General features: G+C 38.7%; 1 protein-coding gene across 2 annotated transcripts in view; it reads left to right on the top strand.

The window, feature by feature from the left end:
- The window catches only part of GAREM1 (GRB2 associated regulator of MAPK1 subtype 1), a 230,844-nt gene that overhangs the window by 68,723 nt on the left and 135,820 nt on the right, over window positions 1–26,301 (top strand). For both annotated transcript variants that reach the window (XM_043975699.1, XM_043975700.1), the window contains exon 2: window positions 6,274–6,414. In XM_043975699.1, the coding sequence (XP_043831634.1) occupies window positions 6,274–6,414 (141 nt within the window). The remainder of the gene's footprint in view (window positions 1–6,273; window positions 6,415–26,301) is intronic.

The raw sequence follows: 26,301 nt of genomic DNA, 5'->3' as shown, positions 1-26,301 counted from the left end.
TTTTCATTTTCTAATAATATTAACAGAAAGATTTCTTTAAATGCCCTTGGGGAACTAATTATTCAAAGCAATAGTTTTTTAACCTGTTTTTTTGTATCATAGACTCCTTTGTCAATCTGATGAAGCTTTTGGATCCCTTCTCAGAATAATATTTTAAAATAAAATAGGATTACAAGGGAAACTAATTATATTAAAATAGACATATCAAAATACTTTAAAAGTTCATAGACCTCAGGGGAGGAAACCTTGATTATAAGTATAATTAAATTTCTTTAAATTTTCATATTGAAACATTTCTTGTAAATCACATCTTTGGTGTTCACCACTGAAACTGTCCCTCTCTCCTAATATCACCAGCTGTAAAAGATGAGTTTGTGAGCTCCTCCTACAGGCAGTGGTTAATTTCCTCCTTTTATCAAGATTTATTGGAGGTTATTTGGCATCTTCTTAGTGAAGGTATTTATAGCCCTAGATAGCAGAAAGTTTTCACATCAAACTTTCATTTTCTTTAACTCTACTAAATAATCCTTCACATGCTTGATCTTTAAAACATACTGTGAAACAAAATTAAGGTAGTTTTTGTTACAGTGGTTTTTTTGTTTGTTTGTTTTTTGTTTTTTTTGCGGGGCAATGGGGGTTAAGTGACTTGCCCAGGGTCACACAGCTAGTAAGTGTCAAGTGTCTGAGGCCGGATTTGAACTCAGGTACTCCTGAATCCAGGGCCGGTGCTCTCTCCACTGCGCCACCTAGCTGTTCCCTACAGTGGTTTTTAAAGTAAGTATTTCTTTTATTTACATAAATGAAGATTTGGGCATACAAATGAGCATCTCTGTTTTTACCTTTGGAAGTATATTCAATAAATTTCAACATTTTAAAAAATGTTATTTTATTCAGGAATCTTAAAAATACTGAGGCATTATTAAACTTGATTTCTTGGAGTGGTCTCTCTTTCCCAAAGGTCAGAGAACTCCTACAGTTGTGAAACTTCTTTAGATAGTTGAGCATCTGTTTTCCTTTTCTCACCCCTTCACTCAAAAGTGAATAAAACTGTTCGTGTTTTAAATTCTTTGTTGCTATTTAAAAAATACACAAACTGTTATAGAATATATATCTGACTTGGTGGAAAAATACAATGGTTTTTTACTCTTGGCTATTTTGGCATTGATAAATCATTTGATAATAACTTTAATTATATCAAATATTAATAGAGACTGAGAGAGAGAGGAAACAAAAAACTATCAATAACTTCTTGTTCAGTCACCTTGGGCCAGACTCTTTGTGACTCTATTTGGAGTTTTCTTGGCAGAGATACTGGAGTAGTTTGCCATTTGCTTTTCCAGCTCATATTACAGGTGAGGAAACTGAGGCAAACAGAGTTAAGTGACTTGCCCAGGGTCACACAGCTGGTAAGTGTCTGAAGCTGGATTTGAACTCAGGGCTTCCTGACTCCATGCCCCGTGCTGTAGTCATTATGCCACCGCTTTACAAGATCACAAACATAGAGCTAAAAAGGACTTCATAGATCATCTAGTTCAACACCTTCATTTTACAGATGAAGAAACTGAGGCCCAGAGAAGTTAAAGGAGTTCCCCATGTTCATACAGTTAATAAATTATAGAACTAGGATTTGAACCCCGATCCCCAGACTTTAGATATCTTTTCCACAGTGAAAAAAGATAAGATTGTGAAAAAGTTCAATTTAAAACCTTTGTGAAGAGAGAGTTGATAATTGCTATGTGTGTCTTCTCCAGACATAATTTTTTGGTATTTAGTAGATTATTTCAGAATTTTTTTTTAGCAGCAGGAACTGCGTTCTTGACTCTTTATTCAAAACATTTTTGACTTTTTGTTTTAAAAAAAAAAAGTTTTTGGCATTTAGTGAAAGTCAATAATAATTAATGATAGGTCATAACATTATATAATGCTATAAGGTTTACCAAGCTCTTTATATATGTTATCTAGTTATAGTGGAGAAGACAATGCAGTGTAAAATAACTTCATAGTTAATTCAATTCAACAAATAATTAGTAGGTGCCTAATATGGGCTGTATGAGGCTCTGACAACTGAGAAGGAAATATGAAGGGATACCTGCCTTCTAGAAGCATATATTTTACTAGTGGGATACAGAATATACACCGCTAAATAAATTCAAACTGATATACATTTATTTATCTGTTGAAATCAAAATTAATTTGATGAAGGGGAGAAAACGGGATTCTAGTATTTTTTTCTGGCTGTCCACTATTCCTGGAACACCTTCCCTTCTATTCTCTTCCTGGCTTCTTTAAAATCCCAACCAAAATCTCACCTTCTACAGGAAGCCTTAATTCCAGTGTTTTCCCTGTTTTAATCATTTCCTGTTTATTCTGCCTGGAGCTTGCTTTGTACATACTTGTTTACGTGTTGTCTCCCCAATGAGATTGGAAACTCCTTGAAGGCAGGGGCTTGGTTTTGTTTCTTTTTGCATCCGCAATACTTAGTCCAGTGCTGGCACATTTGTTGTTATTCAGTTGTGTCTTACTCTTCATGACTCTCTGGCCCACTTTCTGTGGGGTTTTCTTAGCAAAGATCCTGGAGTGGGTTGCCATTTTCTTCTGTAGTGGATTACCTTTTGTCAGAACTCTTTACTATGATGCATCTGTACTGGGTAACCAGGCATGGCATAGTTCCTGGTTTCATTGATGTGTGTGAGCCCATCTGCCACAACAAGTCAGTGAGCCAAGGAGAGACCTGACACATAGTAGGTGCTTAATATATGTCTTTTTAATTGGATTGGATGCAAGGAGGTTTCATGGAAGAAAGTGGTACCTCAGCTGAACCTGCAGGAATCTAGGAATTATAAGAAGCTACAGGTCAAAAGGGCATCTCTCTTACTGGGCATGGGGGAAACAGCTTGTAGAATAACAAAAAGGAACAAGCTACCCACTTCCTGATAGAGAGGTGATGGACCCAGAGCACAGATTGAGACATTTACATGCATACATACTCACATACATATATGTGTAGCTGTATAAATGTTTATATATGTGTATATAGAGAGAGATAGAGAGACAGACAGGGAGAGAGAGACAAGGAGAGACAGAGAGAGCAAATGAGGGAATTTGTTTTGCCTATATGTGTTTGTAACAGGATTTTGTTTTTCTCACTTTCTCAGGTGGTGGGAGGGAGAAAAGGCAGGTTTTCATTCACTGAAAAAATTAAATTTAAAAACAGACAAAGTGAAGTAAAGGAAGTAAGAGTTTGGGAAATAGTAAGTCAAGTTGAGTGAAACCTAGAGTGCATCAAGGAGAATAATATGAAAAATCTAGAAAGACTTAGTGGAAGGCAGATTTAATGGAGTAGATATGTTTCTCCTTCCCAGAGAATAAGAGGATACCACTGCAGGGGTTTTTTTTGTTGTTGTTTTTCTTTTAATTTTTATTTTAGCTTCTGCTTCTAGAATATCAGGGCAATTTTTCCTGACAATCTCTTGGAGGATGGTGTCTAAGCTCTTATTTTGGTCATGGTTTTCAGGTAGCCCAATGATTTTCAGATTATCTCTCCTGGATTTATTTTCCAGGTCAGCTGTTTTTCCAAGGAGATATTTCATATTGCCCTCTATTTTTTCATTCAATTGGATTTGCTTTACTGTGTCTTGGTTTCTCATAAAGTCACTAGCTTCCATTTGTTCAATCCTAATTCTTAGGCAATTATTTTATTCTGAGAGCTTTTGTATCTCCTTTTCCATTTGACTTTTCAAACTGTTGACTTTTTTCTCATAACTCTCCTGCATTGCTTTCATTTCTCTTTCCATTCTTTCCTCCCTCTCTTTACATCTTCCTTCTATCTCTCCTACTTTCTCTTCAAAGTCCCTTTTGAGAGCTTCCATGGACTGAGACCAGTTCATATTTTTCTTGGAAGCTTTGGATGTAGGGGCCATGAGGTTGTGTTTCTCTTCTGAGGGTGCACCTTGGATCTTCCTTGTTGCTGAAGAAACTTTCTATAGTTCTGAACTTTCTTTGCTTGCTCATTTTGCTGTCTTTTACTTGACTTTTAACTTCCCACTGGGAGGCCCTGCTTCTACACTATATTACTGTCCCTAGCTTCAGAGGGTCCCAGGTGTTTTTGTTTGAGGGAGGGCAGGTTTTTCTCTTTCCTGGCCCGTTCTCTGGTGCAAAGGTAACCTCAAGCCAACTTGCTAGTTAACCAGCCAGCAGAGTGCTGTGGTGGTTTTTAGCTTTGACAAGCCCGTGCCCCTCCCCAACCTGGGCCTCCTGCCGCTCAAGATTTCTTCCTGGTTCCCCACTGGGGTGGGACAGCCAAATTCCTCCCTAGGTCCCGATGACACCCCTGCACTCCCCCCCCCCCCAACAGCCATTCAGCCCTCTCACCATACCTCAAGCTCAGTTCCAGAAAATGTTGATGCTGCAGCTGATTCAGGACTGGGGGGGGTTGTTAAGTTCCTCTGGTGTGGCGTGTCTGGGGTCTCTGTTGGCATGATGGCTGGGTTGGACTTTACTCACAGCCCAGCATGGCCCCCTTTAATTTATCTATGGCTGGAAAAAAATCTCAGCCCATATTTTTGTGGGTTTTTCTGCTCCGGGGGGTTCTTTTATTGTTGTTTTGGGGGTAATTGTATCAGGAGCTCTGTGCATTTAATGTCTTTCCTCTGCCATCTTGGCTCCACCCCCCCAGAAATCTACTGCTGGTTTTTTTAAATAGAGAAGTGATATAATTGTATCTGCTTTTGGCAGTTTTGTAGAGGATGGATTGAAGAGGGGGGAGACTAGAAACCATTTCAGAGATCATTATGTTAGTGTAGGTGAGAGGTATGGAATGTCAGAGAAGTTACTGTGTGAGCAGAGAAAAAAAGAGGATCCATGAGATGTTGTGGGGTAGGTAGGGTGGAAATACTGATAATTCCACAGTTATGAACCTGGGACTGGAATTTTCAATAGATTGGTTTGGAGAAGGTAAAGATTTCTCTTGGACATGGTGAGATATAAAGTGAAATAAATGGAGTAATTGGAAGGGTGGGCAATGGAGGGCATTGTCGTGTACAGTCAGAGGACTAGTGTTCAAATCCTAGCCCTGCTGCCTATTAGCTCTGTGTCATTTGTGAGCAAGCCACTTTTTATCAATCTGGTTCTCAATAGACAGTAGATGATCTAAATATTGTGATGTTAAATCTAAATTGTGGTCGCCTTAAATTAGAGGCTTTAGCACCAGTCCTTGGGCATTAAACATTTATTAAAGCATACAGATATTCCCATGCAGTTCAGAAAGTTAAGAAAATGCCTATTTAGCCTAGAGTTCCAGCCTGGTCTAGTTCTTCCTCTGCCACAAGCCTGCTTCAATCACAAACTCTCTCCAAGCAAACTGATTATGGAAGCTTTTTATAGGTCTGGAAAAGAGGCGGTCCTTACACACTGCTTCAAGCTGATTGGTTGGCATCATCCAAATTCATTGGTTCTGAAGGTGTTCTCAAGGTGTGATTACAACCCAGTTAACTTGAAGTAGGCTAATCAGCAGTTAATCATTCTCACTTGATTCAGTCAGTCTAGATTAATCTCCAGGTGGGTCTTTGAGTATCTGCTAAATTCCATTATTTCATCACAATATTCTCTCTCCAAATCCTATGAATCCTGGTAGGATTCGGTCAAAATAAATAAAAATATTTTCATTTATATTTATTATTTCAAGAATATAGAATATATGTATATACATACGCATGTACACACATGTGCACATACATGTGTATGTGTATGTATGTGTGTGTATACACCTTTTGATCAGGTAAGAGTAAAGTGAAGAGGAGACAGGCATTCTTTTCCTTTCCTTTCCTTTTCTTTTTTCTTTCTTTTTTTTTTTGGTAGGGCAATGAGGGTTAAATGACTTGCCCAAGGTCACACAGCTAGCAAGTGTCAAATGTCTGAGGCCGGATTTGAAATCAGATCCTCCTGAATCCAGTGCCAGTGCTTTATCCACTGTGCCACCTAGCTGCCCCCTATATTACTATTTAATCTAGTTTGGGCAGCATTTAGGAGTGTGATACCTCAGTTCTAAAGTAAAGTGTGTTTTCAAGTAGAACAAACATATCCTTTACAATCATGACTGATAATTTCTGAAAGCTAAACTTTTCTCCATAATACAAAGGGGATAAACTTCAGACCTGCTCAATTTTCGAATGATCAAAATCTGAATTAAACTAAGTTCTAGTTAGTGAGGTTTCATTAGAAAATGTAGAACTGAATGAGTGTTTTGCGCGTCTGACATAAAATACTCTTTTCTAGGAGAGTCTGTGGAAGGTCTTCGAGAAAATGACTACCTTCTGATTCATTCCTGCCGGCAGTGGACAACCATCACAGCACATAGCCTGGAGGAAGGTCACTATGTCATTGGACCAAAAATAGAAATCCCTGTACATTATGCAGGTATGATGCTTTCTTCTCCTAAGAGAGTAATTGGGGGTGAGGAAGGAGTACTTATTTTTTTCTTCCACAGTGAGATAAAGGAGGAGGACTTGTGAGAACTCTTCCATTGAGAAGCCTGTTGACATTGGAAGATTACAAGGAACACCTTTGATGGAGTTGGTTTTTTATTTCACACCCCCGCCCCCCATCCCTACCCCCAGGCATGTATGTAGCTAAATTGGGAGTTTCATTGAGTATTGTAAATGAAAATGTTGAAAGCACAACCAGTTTTCTTAGTTTCTGTGGTCTTGGAAATAATAGGGGAAGCAGGTCATTGTTGTGAGATCATTCCCCTGGGAGTCCTGGTCCTAGCTCTTCCACTAACTCTAGCACCTTGAGCAGCTCTCTGAACTCCTTTCTCTGCCAAAGAAAGGAAGGAAGGAAACAAGCATTTATTAAGTGCTAAGCACTTTACTACAATTATTATGTCATTTGAGCTTCATAATAGCCTTGGGAGGTAGGTGTTGTGTGTACCCATTTTACAATTAGAGAAACTGAGGCAGACAGCGATTGAGACTTTCCCAGGGTCATATAGCTGGTAAATGTCTGAAGCTGAATTTACAAAGACTTGAAGTTACAAAGTGCTGCTCTGGCTAGTGAAGCTTATCTGGTAGATCTTTTTGAAAATACTAACATGTGTGCAAGAGAGTTACTATTATGCCCAGAGACATCTAGTTGGTTAGCAACTCTAACTCTAGGCCCAGTGCTCTATCCAGTGTGCCAGCTGGCTTCAGGGAATTACACTTGATGGACTCTGAGATCTGCAGAACTTCAAGATCTGCATCTAATTCTTAGATTCTAATGTTTAGTAAGTAAAAACTGCCTTCATAATTACCTATTACTTTTGTCTTTCAGTTTTTCTATTTCTGCATTTTTTCAGTCATTTTTCCAGTTGTGTCTGAGTCTTTGGGACCCCATTTGGGGTTTTCTTGGCAAAGATATCGAAATAGTTTGCACATTTTCCTTTCCAGTTCATTTTACTGATGAGGAAACTGAAGCAAACAGCTTTAAGTGACTTGCCCAGGGCCACACAGTTAGTGTCTGAGGCCATATTTGAACTTGTGAAGATCAGCCTATCTACTACACCACCTAACTGTGCTATTCTTTTTTTTTTTTTTTGATGGGCAGTGAGGGTTAGGTGACTTGCCCAAGGTCACACAACTAGTAAGTGTCAAGTGTCTGAGGCTGGATTTGAACTCAGGTCCTCCTTAATCCAGGGCTGGAGCTTTATCCACTGTGCCACCTAGCTGTCCCCAACACTCCAGTATTTTTGCCAAGAAAGCTCCAAATGAAGTCATAAAGAGTTGGACACAACTGAAATGAATGTACAGAACAATGTTATCCATCATCCTCTGAAAAACCTACATTCCATCAAAGTGATGTATAGTCAGACTTAACAGCCTCAGTTGCTAAACACCCGGATGAAGTCATGGCCAATTTTATTACAAAACAATCTGTACTCATTTATATAAATTCTAGTGTCTTCTAATTTTAGCAATCCAACAGGTCACTAAAACACAGATGCAGCATGAGAAACAAGAAATATGCCTCATCCCCTCTTCATGGTAGCAACTCCTCATGCCTGAGCAGCAATATTCAAGCACATCCAGTGAGATCTGTGGAGAGTCACTTTTCTACTTCATCCTGAGTGAAAGATGGAATGACATAAGTACTAATGCAACATATTATAAACAATTGCTTACAAAAAAAGCACAAATTAAAACCAATGCACATAAAATACAATAAGATTACCTTCACATAAGCCCTACATATGTTGCTAACCTACTAGATGTCTCTGGGCATAATACTGACTCTTGGCATGATGGCCTACATGTTAGTATCTTCAAAGGGACCTGCCAGATATACTTCACTAGCCAGAGCAACACTTTGTAACTTCAAGTCTGTTTTCTAAAAAAAAATTTTTGGTCTGGGCAATGAGGGTTAAGTGACTTGCCCAGGGTCACACAGCTAGTAAGTGTCATGTGTCTGAGGTCAGATTTGAACTCAGGTCCTCCTGAATCTGGGACTGGTGCTTTATCCACTGTGCCACCTAGCTGCCCCCTTCAAGTTCATTTTGAAGTCCTGAACAATCTCCCCCAACATCTGCTTGAAAGGGAGTTTCTTGATCAAAAGTTCTGTTGAGTTCTGACAACGATGAATCTCAGGCAGGGCCAAAGTACCAGGATGCTAAGGATGAGGCTTCTTCATCCCTCCTGGTAGAGAGATGGCACTTTTTTTGCAGCTTTAGTGACTTTTTGAATGAGGCTTTCCCACCACTGAATTTATAAGCAGTCTGCTTTGTACTGGCCATCTTGTTTTACAGAACAATGAGACAATAATGCTCCTGTTCTACACAATGACCGAACCCCTTTGTGCTCCTCCTACTGGACTTGATGTCCTTGGCCATATCTGAGAAATCCTAGCTAAGAGGAGTGATCTCTTTTGTAAAGTGGTCACAATACTTATCTTATCTCCATCTTACTCTAAGTTTTTTGTAGCATTTTATTCAGAAAACTTGGATTTGGAGTTAAGGAACCTGGGTTCAAACCTCAATTTTGTCACTCTTCCCCTCACTTAACATCTCCGACACTTAGTTACCTCTTCTGTTTACAGAATAGGGGATTTTGATTAGTTGACTTTTTGGGTCTCTTCTTGATTTAAATTTGTGATCTTGTGATCTTCTGAAACTTGTTCTCAGGTATGTCAATAATCAGTCACATCCCTGCCCCCCCCAACCATCTTGCTTAGGCAAAATCTTAATGTTGGTTGTGCTCACATTCAGTAATAAAATACTTATAAAAGTGACAGATTCAAAAAGCAATAAAAATATAATTAAAACTCTTTAGTTGGGGGCAGCTAGGTGGCGCAGTGGATAGAGCATCGGCCCTGGATTCAGGAGTACCTGAGTTCAAATCTGGCCTCAGACACTTGACACTTACTAGCTGTGTGACCCTGGGCAAGTCACTTAACCCTCATTGCCCTGCAAAAACCCCCAAGAAACAAACAAACAAACAAAACTCTTTAATTGAAGGTAAGTAAAGATAAAAAACCCTTTTGCATCCAATATTTTATTTTAGCAATTTTCTGCTTGTATTTACATATTTTCCTTTCAAAGATTTCATTTCAGAGTTGTAACTTAGATCTAGAGGTAGCCTATAATCAGGTGGATATGAGAATTATTGTTTTTTTGTTGTTGCTTACTTTTTCCTTATTAAAGGTCTCTGGATTTGTAAAATTCAATTTTCCATGATACTTTCCAAGAAAACAAAAATCCAACCTTAAACAATTTGTAACTGATTATTCCAAAGTAGGTCACGATGACATTCTTTGTGTTAAAGCTGCACTATATGGCCCTAGAAAGCTGTAACTGTAACTGTGTCCATTATCTGCCTCTTTCCTGCACGCATCTCTTGTGCTTTGAGATAGGTCTACTTGCCCCATAGCTGGTCCTGGATCACTCAGCGTCTCACACTTAGCTTTTCAGGGCATTATCTGCCCAGGAGGAAATACATAAACTTTTAGGTTGCCTAGCATGGAACTTGTTCCTCGGGAATATTGCTCCCAGGCTCAGGAGGGGGCTTCCAAAATCAGTAGAGAAAATGAGACTGCAGGAAGTGCCTTGGCTACAAGTTGGGGCGCCTGCTGAAACTGGCACATCCATCTTACCAGCAGCTGTAAATGAGGCATAATTGTTAGCCCCAACTGTTCTTTCTTTCAAGATAGTGTTTGAAGCTGTGGAGGAAATTCATGCTGTTTTTCAAAGGTCCCCAACCTCCCCTGGTTTTCTCTCATATAGGAAAACCCGAGAAGAGAAGGATTATTTTGGCTAAAACATATGACTCCCCTGAGATTTTGTGTTAACCTTTTTTGATGACTATAATTGCTCAGGTTTCAGAAAGTAGCAGAAAACACTCTGTAGTTGTCAGTAGTCTTCTCTTGTCCCAATGCAACACCACCAGGTTGTTTCTTTTTTGGGGGCTGGGCAATGAGAGTTAAGTGACTTGCCCAGGGTCACACAGCTAGTAAATGTCAAGTGTCTGAGGTCAGATTTGAACTCAGGTTTTCCTGAATCCATGTCTGGTGCTTTATCCACTTCTCCACCTAGCTGCCCCTCCCTACCAGGTTGTTTCTTAAACACTACTTTCATCCTATCACTCTCTTGTTCAGACATCTCAAGTGCCTTCAGTCTTCTTGACTTGAAATTTAGAGCTCTCTACAATATGGCCCCATCCTACCTCTTGTTCCCCCCCTTGTATAACTTAGTTCAACAAATATTTATTAAGTGCTTATTATTTGGAAAGCATTGTGCTAAATACTGAAGATACAAAGAAAAAAATGAAATCGTTCCAGACCCCAAATATCTTAACTTCTTTAATGGTCTCAGGAGTCATAGAATCAGAGATTTAAGGGGTAAAGAGACCTTAGAATCCATTTAATACAGCCCTCTCATTTTCCAGATGAGAAAACTGAATCTCAGAAAGGTTTAGTGAGTTGTCTAAGGTCATATAGTTAGTGAGTGGCTGAGGCGGGATTTGAACTTGGGTCCTCTCATGCCAAATCCATTGTTCTTTCCATTGTGTCACAGAACAGTTGATTTATTTGTTTGCCCATTCATTCATTCATTTATTTTATTATTTGAAATTTTTAAATTTTATTCTGGACTTAAATAAAATAAGCATTTCCATAGAATAGAAAAATGTAATTGTATATGAACTGCAAATCTATTATGTACATCTTGCTCTCCTTTTAAATATATAATAAAGTTATCATGTAACTTCTTTTTTCTTCCCTGATACCATTTGTGTATACATACATACACACATACATACATATACATTTATACACACACACACATATATATATAAAACCATTCTATACATGTACATGGATGCAGGTAGAAATGATAGTGGGATAATACTTGTAAGACCCTTAGCACAGATGGCCTGCTGTAGGTGTTATTTAAATGCTTATTCCCTCCTTCCTTCTCCCGTGCCATGGCAATAAGGAGATATATAGCACATAACACATAAGGAAATATAAAATCATGCTAAGTGATTTTATTTTTTTAAAGCATCAGAGAAATTTATTTTATTTTTAAATTTTATTTTTTAAAAGAAATATTTTTTCCAGTTACATGTAAAGATAATTTTAAACATTTATTTTTAAAAATTTGTGTGTGTGTGTGTGTGTGTGTGTGTGTGTGAGATTTTAAGAAAGAATGATTTCAACTTGGTGTGTGTGTGTGGGGGGGGCGGAAATAAGAAAAAGCCTCACATAGGAGGTGACATTTCAGCTGAACTTTGAGGAAGATACAGATTTTAAGATATGGAGGAGAGAAGGGAGAACAGTCTCACTATGGGGACTACCTGTGCACCTGAACAAAGGCATAAAGATGGTATAAATTATCACACAACTAGTAAGTGTCATATATGTCTGAGGCCAGATTTGAACTCAGGTACTCCTGAATCCAGGGCCAGTGCTTTATCCACTGTGCCACCTAACTGCTCCCCCCCCCTTTTTTTGTGATGAACTCTTAAGATCTTTTCCAAGTATAAAAGTATATAATCCCATGATCCCATAATAGAAGGAAAAAAATCCCCATTTGATATGGCACAGCTCTGAAATGTCTGCTTTTCTCTAGTTTAATCCGCTTTTATTTTGATCGTACTCCATTTCAAAATTCAGTTTTAGTGGTTGAAGTGACAGCTGGAAAGGGAAATAACAAGAATGTATCTAGCTTTGGCTAAAACTCATGACTCTTCTAAGGATTTGTTAACCTTTTGAAATACGGTTTTTTTCCAAACATAAATTTACGTGGCATGTCTTATTTCTAAGACTTCGAAAGTTGGAAAGTCATACCTTGTGGGACCTTTGGCAGCGTCATTAGCAGTGAATTTATAATATGAGCCCCTTATAACTAGAAGCTTCAGAGAGCACCCATTTCTGTGACTCATTTGGGAAGGGAGCCAGCTTCCTTCAGAGCAGTCATTCACACCATCTTTACACAAAGCAATCAGGTAGTGAACTGAGAAAGACTTTCAGGTTCCTTGTGACCTTTTCTGGTTGGCTGAAATTTCCAACAAATGACCACAGTATCGCATACTTTTAAGTTCATTTCTCCCTTTTAAAAAAAGATGCTTTCCTAGTTTTAGCTGTAAGAAGAATGTTGACTCTAAAAAAACAAAACATTGCAACATAAAAGGGGGGGGTCAGCTAGGTGGTGCAGTGGATAAAGCACTGGCCCTGGATTCAGGAGGACACGAGTCCAAATATGGCCTCAGACACTTGACATGTACTAGCTGTGTGACCCTGGGCAAGTCACTTAACCCTCATTGCCCTGCAACAAAACAAAACAAAACAAAAACACCAAAAATAATATTGTTTCGGGTGGAATGGGGGGTGGTGGTGGGATTGCGATATTGAACTTGGGGACTTATTTTACCTGTTTTGGGTGAGACAACAATTGACCAGACCAGATAGCAGCATCAGCTTTTTCTAAGTTGTCTGATAGACTTCTAAGCAAATATTTAATTCCTGTAATGTCTCTCTGGTTAGCTTTTAAAATACCTTTCAGTTGTCTGTCCTCCTTTGTCAGTTTCTAAAGGTCAGAGACTCCCTTGTTTTAACCTAGCTGGCTTACTGCAATGCTGTGTGCCACTGGGTGTTTAAAAACTCCTGATGAGAAGGAAGAAGCTGATAGAGAGGTTAAATAGCAGCACATGAGAATGATTAGTGGGCTTTTGAACATTATTCTCTACCAGATGGAATGTCAGACGTGGAAAGGATTATGGCTTGCTCCTGGTACTTGGCTTATGAACTACCCAGCTTGAAACCCTGCTGTGGCTCTCCGTCATCTAAGATAAAATAGAAATGAACTCCTCAGCCTGCAATTTGATGTCTCTAATGGTTTGCTTATAATCCACCTTTCCCATCTTATTTTATGTCACTCTCCTTCATGACCGTTCCCCATATGTGAATGATTCATAGGGTCATAGACATGGGGGTGGAAGGAATTCTTAAGAGGCCACCGCAGTCAACCTCCTCATGTTACAGATGAGGAAACTGAGGCTGAGAGAAGTTAAGCGACTAGCCCATGCTTACATAGCCAGTGACTGATGCAGAATTTGAACCCGGGTCTTTCAGACGCCAACTCAACCTAGCAGCGCTCTATCTTCTGTGCCTCCTAGCTGCCTTTAAAATGACTTTTTATTTACTTTATCTACTTTTCTGTGGACTTGTTTCCCCATGGTAGATGGTAAGCTCTCAAATGGCTAGAACTGTTTATCTTCTTGGTATCCTGAATGCCTAACACACAACAGCAGTAGCTAACATTTATACAGCACTTTTAGGTTTCACAAAGTGCTTTACACATAATTTGATTTGATCCTCATGGCTACCAATGAGGTAGGTGCTATTCCTATTTTACAGATAAAGAAACTGAGGTGAATTGCCTGGGGTCACAGAACTATTAAGTATATAAGGCAGGATTTGAACCCAGGCCTTAGGGATTCAACTCTCAAGCCACTTCAGAAAAATCATCTTATGAAGCCTTTGAAAGAGCAGACACTTCTTCCCCAGCCCCACAGCTCTGAATCCGTATCTTCAAAGTTTAGCTCAAATTCCACCTATTCTATGTAGCCCAGCCTTCCCACCCTCCTCAGATTACCTGGTATATTGTCTTACCTGTCTACATGTTGCATCCTGAGCTATTTTGTTTCTTTGGTTGGTTACCAGTGCCCATCATGGTGCTCTGTACTAGTAGGTGTTTCATAAATGTTTGTATTGATTGGAATGAAAAGGATTGGAGAGATTGCTTGCTAATGGGATTTAGAGAATGCCAGACCCAGAAGAGATCTGTGGTGATCCATCAGGGCCATTCTCCTGCTTTTAGGAAGAACCACATTTGAGTTGTCATGGGGTCATTCTATTTCAGATTTGAAAGCCTTTTTTTTTGGGGGGGGGGGTGGAGAATGAGACTCCAGAGCAAAATCAGAGGCAGTGTTATGTGGTGGAAAAAACAATGAGAAGCTGAGAGAGGAGATAGGGATTCTAACCCTGACTTTGTTGTTTATTAGCTGTGTTAAGGGCTAAAATTCTAGCTAAACTGTCTAAAATATCTAATGAGTGGTCGCCAATAAATTATAAGCTTTAGCAAGAGTTAGATTTTTAAGCATTTATTAAGGAGAATAAGAATTTGGTAGAGAGAGAGAAAGGCCTAGATTCCTATCTATTAAAGGGAGAGCCCATTTCTAGCTCCCTTCTCCGCCAGAGTCCAGAGGAAAGAGCCCCAGAGTCAGCGCCAGTCTCTTCCTTCCTCCTCCCACTAGTCCGCGTCATTTCCTCCCGCCAAAGAAAAGACTCCTGGTCTTGCCCTCAAAGACCTTCGCTTCATGGGCAGAACTCTTCTACAGTAAGTATCCAGCAGGTGGCGTCATTCCAATCGTTACAGCTGTGAGAAGTTGGCCAAGTCATTTAAACTATATGAACAAATTTCTCGTTTATCAGACAGCATCCTGATACTCTTATTGCTTATCTCAGGATATCTCAGGGCTTCTGGCAGGCTCAAACTTGATAAGGTATACAGTCAGGGCTTTCCCAACCACAAAGGCCTTTATAAATGTAAACTGTGGTTATTATTGATGAGTATACCAAGAGTTGTTTTCACCTCTTGTATACTACGGCTATGTTACTTTTGTGATCACTGATAATAGAAAATGAAGCTCTAGTTTGAAGGGGTATTTTTGTTCCTTTTCATCTGCATGAGAAGGCTTCATTGACTCACACTCTGCAAATTCAGGATCATCTGGGCAGTTTACCTTTTCTCTTATGTCCTTGAAGAGGGGGTTTGATAAGCAAATGAATAAATAACTTCCTAAAGGTGTTAGACATTTTAAAATCGCCTATGAGAATCTACTGTTTGTAAGAACTTCAGGTGTTCATTTAAAAAAAAAAAGCTGCTAATTACAACTAAATCTCTGCCCACTAATGCAGACCTAGCAACTTCTGTGCCGCCCCCCCCCCAATCTTTTTGTTAGCAGTTCATTCATATTATCAGTGGCACAGCCTAGTGTGTAGCAAAGATTTAAGAAAAGAAGACCAAGGTTCAAATCCTGTCTCTGACCCATGGCAAGTTCCATATCGTCTTTCAGTTTCGGTTTCCTCATTTGTAAAACGGAATAATAATCCTTCTTGGCACCTCCTTCACAGGCTGATATAAGAAGAAAATGAGATAATGTATATAAAGGGCTTTGCAAACTTTAAAGTTGTTGTTCAGTTCTTTTTATTCATGTTTCTCTCTTCCTGACAACATTTGGGGTTTTCTTGGCAAAGACACTGGCGTGGTTTGCCCTTTCCTTCTTCAGCTCATTTTACAGATGTGGAAACTGAGGTAAACATGGTTAAGTGACTTGCCCAGGGTCACATAGCTAGTATATGTCTTAAGCCAGATGAGTTTCTCTGACTCTGGGTCTGGCACTCTATTCATTGCACCACTTGACTGCTCGCAAAATCTAAAGAGATTTTTTTTATCCTCCTCCTCACCACTACCATGATGTGCACTTAAGAATAATTAAATTGAATCCATTTAAAAATATTTTTTAGCCAATTCAGACTGTGCGAGGCATTAAAATCAATGAGGCGTTCCTGAAATTCCATTTATGAATAAGAACCATTGACTCAAACTCAAGGACTGAGCCACATGGCTTTGGGAGACCAAAACTAAACTTGAGATTGTACTGGGAAGCGAGTGATGACTTAAAGTCCTGTAATTGAAATCGATCCCGAAGTCACCGACCGTGCCCTGAGAAAGATGGAAAATTTCTTTCCATTCTGGCAAAACAAGTTTTGAAGTTTGGGTAAAAAGTTTCTTAGTGTGACAAGTAATTGATACCAAAAGCAAGAATCTGTTCAGTCAGCATAGCATATTTTGCTACCCGCAGAGAAACCACTCAAGAAAAATTGGCATTAACAACCAGGAAAGCGATTACTCCCTTGCTCCGTAATTTTATTCTTCAATTTAGATAAAAGGTATTGTAAATAAAGTGTATCCAAACCTTCTAGAGAAGTTTGGCTACTAAAAGTGCAGAGATTTGCTTTTACAAGTCTAGGATGGAAGTCAAACTTGGAAATTTTGCTATGGCTCCTGTCGTCAGCCCTTTGTAGGCATTTAACACTGCTCACTTTAGGGTGGGATGAATTAGGCAGAGGGGATTTCTTCCTTCAATAATCAAGATTTTTTTAAAAAGAATTCTTTTAAGAGCCTTCAGTTTCTTTATAAGTTCTGGCTTTTGACATTGATTTCCTTTCCTTTAGCCATTTTGATCCAAATATTTTTTTCTCCTTTGTCCTGAATTGAATGGTTAAGCCTTCTGAATTGTTAGCTCCTTGGGTACAAGGACCATATCTGGTTTATTTTCATCCTCATTTATTCCCTTCTTCCCCCTGTACATAGCATAGTGCTATACATTAGTAGTAGGCATTTAATTAAATGTCAATTGAATAGCACTGGCCCTGGAGCCGGAAAGATCTGAATTCAAATCCATCCTCAGACTAGCTATGTGACCTTGGGCAAGTCACTTAACCCTGTTTGTTTCAGTTTCTGATCAGTAAAATGAGCTGGAGAAGGAAATGGCAAACCACTCTAGTATCTTTGCCAAGAAAACCTCAGATGTGGTCACAAAGAGTCAGACATGACTGAAGTGACTGAACAACAATTGAATGTCTTATTTTTAGGAGTATAGTGGAAATTACACCAGATTTGAAGTCAGAGGACCTGGGTTCAAATCTCAGCTTGGCCACTTAACTGCGTTTGTGACTGTGATTAAATTATTGAACCTCTCCAGGCCGTAGTTTCATCACTTAAAAAGGTGTTGGACTAGATGGTCTCAAAGATTTTAGCTGTAAATATATGAAATTATGTAAACTGTTTCCCCATCCCCCAGCAAGAGAATCAAGAAACCAGATTTTGCCAAACCTAATTTGAGGTGTATGCACAGTTGTTAACTAAAATCCCTTCCTTTTGAGAGAGGAAGGAAGTAATGATAGTACCTCATGCACTTTCTCTACAACTGTTTATGAATGAAATAGAATTAAATAGGGGGCAGCTAGGTGGTGCAGTGGATAAAGCACTGGTCCTAGATTCAGGAGGACCTGAGTTCAAATGCGGCCTCAGACACATGACACTTACTAGCTGTGTGACCCTGGGCAAGTCACTTAACCCTCATTGCCCTGCAAAAAAAAAAAGAAAAGAAATAGAATTAAATAATTTCAATCAGATTTTTAAAAAAAATCTAAGCTATTTAACTTATCAGTTACTATCATCACAGATAACTATTCTTTTGCCTTATGTTTGTAAATTCTCATCCTCCTACAAAATCTCTGAATGTGAGACAGATTAAAACAACTCTAATGCCCTTTTCTCTAGGGCAGCTAATTGGTGAAGTGGCTAGAGAGCTGGGCCTGAAAGTCAGGAAGACATGAGTTCAAATCTGACCCCAGACATTTACTTGCTATGAGACCCTGGGCAAGTTACTTAAGCCTTTTTGCTTCAGTTTCCTCATCTGTAAAATGAGCTGGAGAAGGAAAGGGCAAACCACTCTAGTGTCTTTGTTTTTGTTTTTTTGTGAGGCAATTGGGATTAAGTGACTTGCCCAGGGTCACACAGCTAGTAAATGTTAAGTGTCTGAGGCCGGATTTGAACTCAGGTACTCCTGACTCCAGGGCCAGTGCTCTATCCACTGCGCCTTCTAGCTGCCCCAAACCACTCTAGTGTCTTTGACAAGAAAACTCCAAATAGGGTCATGAAGAGTTAGACCCTACTGAACAGCAACAAGGGCTCCTTTCTGTCCTAGCTGCTGTGTTCTTCAGTATTCGAAGGATCTGTGAAGTTGCTTCATGTGAGAGGGTAAATGACACATAGGCACTGTGATGGTACAAAAGTTTTTTCCACTCCCCCCCCCCCCCTTTCACAATTCACTGGGCTCTTCAGCAAGCACCTGGGTTCTTAAGGCGGTGGCTGTTTTTAAAATGTGGGACGTGCAATGTCTGTCTCTCGGGCAAAATTATAGTAATGCAGCATCTAACATAACCTTGGATTGTAATTACAGAACAAAAGGAAATGTTGAAACAAGCTAATTTTATTCTCCTGGGTTGTGAGTTTAATTAGCATGAATCATCCATTTTCAAAAGTACTAGTGTTGAACCAGGCTTTGTATGAGTATTTTACCTATTACATGCTACAAAAGTTTATTTAGCAAAAGACAAGATACCAACACTTTCTTAAAGATCTAAACATAAGTCTGCTCACCTCTTACCTATAGGAAAAATTACTTTTAAAATCACATTTCATATTTGTAGAAATTTTTATTTATTTGCCTGCCTATCTTGTAAGCTTCTTGAGAGCTGAGACTCAGTTCTATTCTTTGAATCTTCCTAGGGGCATGTTATGGTACCATATATAGTAGGTGCTTACTAAGTGTCTGAATTAATGGGATTCTTTGGGTAACATTGAAGTTCACATAGCTAGTAAATCATAACAGTTGTAGCCAATGTTTGTACAACACTTAATAGTTTGTATCCTCAATCCTTAACAGTGTGTGTGCAAGACAGGAGACAATAAATGCTTTCTGATTGCTTTATATACACTCATTTGATCCTGTGAAGTCAGTCAAGAACAGGCATTTATTAAGTGCCTACTCTGAGGCACACACTGGGCTAAGCATCTGCAAGTGTTTGTAATACAAACATTAGCCCCAATTCACTTTTGGTTTTGGGTTTTTTTGGTTTGGTTGGTTGTTGGGTTTTTGGGTTTTTTTGGGGGGGCAATGGGGATTAAGTGACTTGCCCAGGGTCACACAGCTAGTAAGTGTCAAGTGTCTGAGGTTAGATTTGAACTCAGGTATTCCTGAATCCAGGGCCAGTGCTTTATCCACTGCACCACCTAGCTGCCCCCCATTCACTTTTGAGAAAAAATCTAGGTGCCACTAGGTAAATTCTAACTTTACTGAGATCACAAAGTTAGTAAGTAAATGGCAGAGTCCAGACACAAAACCAGATTGAAGAATGAAGGAATACAACAAAAAACAAAAGTTTGAATTTAACCTTGTGTGATAGAAGTTTTCCTCATTTCTACTGCCTGTTGGACACTTTGCCAGTAGCTCAAAGAGATCCAAAAAAGGAAAAAGATGTGTATGTACAAAAATATTCATAGCAGCTCTTTTTATGTTGGCAAAGAACTGTAAACAAAGGGGGTTCCCATCAGTTGGGGAGTGGTTGAACAAATTATGGTGTATGAATCTAATGGAATACTATGGTGCAGGAAGAAAGGAAGTAATGAACAGTTTCAGAGAAACCCGGACAGATGTGTATGAACTGCTGCAGAGTAAAGCGAGTAAAATCAGGAAAACAGTTTATCCTATAATAACATTGTAAAAACAAACAACTTTGAAAGCTATAAGAACTCTGATCAACCATGATTCTAAGAGGCCCATGAAGAATGATACCCTTCTCTTGACAGATGATGGACTAAATATGCAGAATGGGACACATTTTGGACATGGCCAATGTGGGAATTGTTTTGTTTGACTATGCATATTTGTTGTAACTTTATTTTCTTCCTTTTTTTTTTTCATAGGGAAGGGGAGGTGAGAGATAAAATGAATGTAGTTAATTAAAAAAAAAATGGAGCTACAATTAAACTAGATATCCCTGTATGTTTTCTTTCAGAGGCTAATGTAATATGCTATATTTCTTTTTTCCTTCCCTTCCCTTCCCTTCCCTTCCCCTTCCCCTTCCCCTTTCCCTTCCCTTCCCTTTCCCTTTCCTTCCCTTTCCTTTCCTTTCCTGGGCAATGGGGGTTAAATGACTTGCCCAGGGTCACACAGCTAGTAAGTGTCAAGTGTCCGAATTCGAACTCAAGTACCCCTGAATCCAGGGCCGGTGCTTTATCTACTGCGCCACCTAGCCGCCCCAATATGCTATATTTGTGAGACACAGGCTGTCATTTATGACTTTATTTTTTACATTATTCTTCATTTGTCAGAAAGTCTAAAACCTAGAGGTTTGAAATAACTCTGTGACCTGTGAAAGGGGCAACCCCTGCTCAAGTCTAGCCCAATCCACGGGATGATATAATTAAAATCAGATGGAGCCCATGAACTGGTGGAGTGTTTATCTCACTGGCAGAAATGGGCTTGTTTAACCTGATAATTCAGTTTTCTCATTCATTTTACCCATCTGAGTAACTGGAGCTTCAAAGGGTTAACTTTTAGCTCTTAGATATTTCTTTGAGCTAAAGGTAACCTCAGTTGCTTCTCTTCACACGGAATGGACTTAATGATGGGTTCCTAGTGGGCTCAGAGGGTTAGACTTCTTTAAGTAACTCCTTCACTGTCAGGAATACCATGCCCTAATAATAATATTTCTTGGGGGCTGGAGTCATCTGGCTTTTATGACTCACGAAACAGTGAAGTTGGATACTCAGCTCCTGGTAAGCTGCCTACCTGTTGCAGTGACTCTCCCAATGTGCTCTGAAGCAGAAAAAAGCACAAACTGTGTGTGGCAGGTGAACTTCAGTGGTTTTTAAGGCAGATAGGCAGGATGATTCATATGCTTCCATATTGATTTTGTGGGATGTTCGCTATATGATAACTCCAACTTGTTGGAACTGGTATATTAATCATAGAACTTGTCTCTGTTGGGTTTGCCTTCCTTGTTTGGATCCTGTCAAGAGTAAAGCCTGCTAAGTAGAATTATAGTCTATAGAACTTTAAAGAAAGTGCAGATAAATGATGTATAATGTTACATTTGAAATATCTTGTTCCTCTGTGACCTGGACTCATTTCTCTTGACCCCAGAGCCTAGTATTCAGGGCTAATACATCTTCTACCAACCATCTTTCCACCTGAGTTGGCTTTTTCTCTTAACACCACTAACTATTCTTTTAGTTAATAAAACTCCAAAATAAGGTATCATCATTTACTGTTTTTAAAAAAGTTTTAATATTTAAAATTAAAGTTTTCATCTTTAAACATCTTTAACTTTTAACCCCCATGCATCCATTCAGTTGCTAGTTCTTAAGGATTCTGTCTTTAAAACATCTCTCATATCTTTCCCCTCTTTTAAATTTTGTTTATTTGTTTTGTGTTTTGTTTTGGGCGGGGCAATGAGAGTTAAGTGACTTGCCCAGGGTCACATAGCTAGTAAGTGTCAAGTGTCCGAGACTGGATTTGAACCCAGGTCCTCCTGAATCCAGGGCTGATGCTTTATCCACTGTGCCACTCAGCTGCCCCCTCTCCTTTTAATTTTCAAAGCCACCATCCTAACTTAGTCTAATATCGTTGCCTGTATTTTCATTCACTTGTATAGTTCCTATATGCAAAAAATGCTAGGCACTGTGGGAGATATAATAATTAGGACATAGTCCCTTTCCTCAAGAAGCTTGCTATATTTTTATGTAATAATTTTTTAAAAAACTCATCCACCTTACATGTCCACCTGTCACTCAACTTTCACCTGTGGCTTCAAGAAGCTATAGCTTGCATAGTAATCACACCCTGATAAACTGTCTCAGCAGACAGGCTAAACCAGGTTGAGGGTAACCAACGGATGGGCCTCACATCAATGGGTCATTTGTGGGGGTGTCTACCTCAAGTATGTGAAGACTTCCCCCAGCAGAAGGGGCAGTTGAGAACAATTGTTCCAACAGCAATATATATATATGTGTGTATATATATATATATATATATATATATAGAGAGAGAGAGAGAGAGAGAGAGAGAGAGAGAGAGAGAGAGAGAGAGAGAGAGAAGGAGAGAGGAGATATGGCCATATACACCTATATACACACACTATATATAACATTTATATAGCACATATCATATATGTGTATACATACATATATACACATAATAAAATATTAAAATATACAGGGGAGATATAGCTTTATCTAATTTACATATACTTATATTAAATCTCTCATATGCATATATACACACACACCATATATATACACACACACATATACATACATATACATACACATGCAGAGAGATATATGGCACAAAGTATCTGGAAAGTCATAACTATCAAAGCTGCACTGAGACTTTGGGGACACTTTATATGTGTATGTGTTGTTTCTCCCAATAGAACTGCTTTTTCATTTTTAAACATTTGTATCCTTAGTACCTATCTTGGTTCCCCTAAATACATGCACACTGACAGATTGACAATAAACAGTAGAATGATACATTCCCAAGAGAGATGCAGATAACCTCCTCCTTCCAATTGATTCCCTACATTAGTTAGATGGATTTTTAAAAAATATGGTTGTGATCATGTCAGCCCTTAAATCCAGAGCCTTTAGTGGTTTCCTATTGACCAGAGCTGACTGTACAGATTAATGATGAGCAGGGACAGTTTGCCACTGGTGACCTCACCTAGCTTTTTACCTCTTCTCACAACAGGCAAGTTATTGTTGAGAGTCACTGTTGGATTTCTGGTTTTGAATTCTTATAAAACTGGAAAATTAGAGATCTTTTCTCCTACAGAGACATATCTGTTCTTTTATGTGTCTCGGTAATCTATTTGTGAGAATGAAGGTGTCTCCGTCAGAAGATGGCTTTGGAACAATGTTTCATGTCTGTTTCCTTGGAGATCAGGGTATCCTGGGTAGGGAGATTGAGAATCAAATCATCATTGATTTAGAGCCAGATTGGACCTTAGCGACTGTCTAGTCAGACCCCTTTATTTTATGAAAGAGGAAATGAAGTTAAGACAGATTAAGTAACTTGCATCTAGGAGTCACAGAGCTTGTTAAGTGTCTGAGGTACAATTTGAATCTAGGTCTTGCTGACTCCCAAGTCCAGCACTCTATTCATTATGCCATGTTTGATTTTTATTAATCAAAAAAGAGTTACATGCATCCATTTTTAGCACTTTAATATAAGCCTTACACGATTAATATTGGGTATCAGTTTCCACCATTGTTGAAATTAAGTAGTGACCAGAAACCTTCACTTTTGAGGGTGGAAATACCTGCTCTTCTTCCCCTTACCAAAAAGTTGATGTCAAAGAAGTTGGTTTTCCAGATATAACAAGCTATTTTCCAGATGGATCGTATTTGAGCTGGTTGTGAAATTTTTTTAAAATGATGTGAAAGAAATTGGTTTTCCACACACAACAAGCCATTTTTCAAATGGATTGTGTTTGAGCTGCTTGTGAATTAACATTGTCCAATGATGCACATTGTATAGGACTGCCAATAATCCAGTTTCTCACTTTGTAATTATCAAGTGGTGGCACAAAGGTAATCTCCTTATTTCCAATTCCTGCTTATATGTTAAAAATTATTTCAAGTCTCATCGTCTTCTCACATCGAATTAAAACCTTGAGTTTCTACCAAATACTTAGAATAAACAGATGAAAGGAACCTCAGTTGGGTATTGTCAACCGCCATCTATCTGCTTCAGTGTAGAATTTGCATCTAAATAACTTGGCTCCCTAAATGATCTCCACTTGTAATTGAAAACTTCAGCATGTCTGAAATGGTTAGAAAGGAGGGGAGTGTGTCTGAGGGGGCAGAAGAGGAGGCTAAAAATGGGTTAGGAGTTATGTCCTTGTATGACCTTGGATTAGTTGCCTAATCTTCTTAGGCATATTTCCCACACAAAATGGAAATGATAAATAAATACCATTTGCTGTGAAGTGTTCCAGGGTCTCCAACAGGAAAAGACTTGATGAAGTGTGAATAATAGAAGGAACAATAGTAGGCATCAAACGTCTTGATCTAGTTTCCGAAGCCATTTCTGGTTTTCACATTTCCCTACCTATTAATCCTGCCTTGTCTCCTGATGTGTGTATATGGCTCTCTTGAAAGCTTCATTAGCCTAAGGAAAATAACCCTTGAGATTTTCTTTGCTTACAAATGAAACTGTTTATACATCTACTCTTGGGGCCCTCCACCTAGTGAACATGCTGACCTCAGGACAGAAGGCCAGGATTTTTCTGAAAACTGAAAGAAATTTGTGTTAATAATAATAGCTAACATTTATATAGTGCTTTAAGCTTTGCAAAGTGCTTTACAAATATTATCTTATCCTTATGATAAGCCTGAGAGGTAGGTGCTGTTATCTCCATTTTACAAATGAGGAAACTGAGATAGACAGAGGTGATTTGCCCAGAGTAACACTGCTTAGTAAAAGTATGTGGGAGGGTTGAACTCAGATCTTCCTGATTCCAAGTTCAGCATTCTGTCTGTTGTGCCCCTTTCTGCCTCTGCTAGAATGTAACAGTTCTACTGTGAAAGACTTAGTTATTCTCAGTGATATAATGATCCAAGACAACCCAAAGAAATAATGGTGAAGCATACTATTTGCCTCCAGAGCAAGAATTAATATTGTTTGAATACAGACTAAAACATGCTATTTCCTTTTTTGTTTTTTTAAGTTTTAATTTAGAATTTTGTTTTTCCCAAATTACATGTAAAAATATATTTTAACATCAATTTTTAAAGCTTTGTGTTCCAAATTCTTTTCCTCCTTCCCTCCCCACCCTGCCTTAAGAACTGGAGTAATTCAATATAAGTTATACATGTGTAGTCAGACGCATGCTATTTCTCACGTTCTTTCTTTTTCTTTTATTTGAGTCTTCTTGTGCAAAATGACTAATATGGAAAAATTTTTACATGATTGCATATGTATAACCTATATCTGATTGCTTACTGCCTCAGGGAATGGGGAGGAGAGGGAAGGAGGAAGGGAGGGAGAGAATTTGAAACTCAAAACTACATTTTAAAAAAGAACAAATGTTAAAAATTGTTTTTACATGTAATTTGAGAAAATAGAAAATATAGTAAATTTTTAAAAAGAAAATAACTGTTCTAGAAGAGAGTAAGAGAAATAGATTGATCCTCAAAGGGAAAAACATACTAAGAAAAAGGGCAGTAGCTAGAATAGATAATAATATAGAGTTCAACTTTCCCAAGGAACTGGAGAAGAGAAACGATTGTTCTTAATGTGGTATAATGGACAGAGCATCTGAAATGAGAGGATCTGGGTTCAAAACCTGCCACTGCTGCTCTACTACCTGTGTCACCCTTCACAGGCTACATATCCCCACTCTGGTCCCCAGTGTTTTCATCTACAATATGAGAGAGTTGATATAGAGAGCTTCCAAAGGCCCTTCAATCTGCAGGTCAAAGGTCTGAAGACTGAGAAGCCCAGGAGTGGTAGGAATAAGCACGTGGGGGAAAATGAATTACTTTTCCCTTAAAGACCTGTATTTAAATTTTTTTTGTGTTAATTCCACACCTGGGTTCTAGAATTTTCTGTTTGTTCTTGCTTCTTCATTCCCTTGAGTGAGCACGTGAGGAATACTTGTTGCTCTCATCCTCCAAGAGTAAGTCCAAAGAAACTTTTTATGGCAAATCCACCTTTTTCCTTGTTCAGATTAGTATCTCATGTATAACTATTATAATGGCTTAGCACTTGTATCTAGATCAGGCTCAAATTCTCTAAGACTTTAGTTGTTGAAATTTCATTGGAAAAGAGGACTTTGAGGAGACATTGAAGAAATCGGAAGACTGAGCAGCTAGCAAGCAAATGGTTATTTAACTAATATCTGTTTGCTGAAGATAGTTCATTTGCTTCTAAATAAATGAATGATTTGAAACCTGCATAGATGATCTTACAATACCAAGAATTCACTTTTCCTTTGGGTTTGGTCTTTAGAATTGGTTTTCTAGAAAGCAATCCAGTCTTAAAGCCCCAACTTAATTTCTGTGCATGGAATGTTTGAAATATAAAAAGTATTAAGAGAATTAATATTAAATTAAATCTCCTAAATAGGTCACTA

The sequence above is a fragment of the Dromiciops gliroides genome, chromosome 1 (assembly GCF_019393635.1).
Source record: "Dromiciops gliroides isolate mDroGli1 chromosome 1, mDroGli1.pri, whole genome shotgun sequence".
NCBI classification, from domain to species: Eukaryota; Metazoa; Chordata; class Mammalia; order Microbiotheria; family Microbiotheriidae; genus Dromiciops; species Dromiciops gliroides.
The sequence above is the reverse complement of the archived record's forward strand: the minus strand, read 5'-3'. Positions and strand labels throughout refer to the sequence as shown.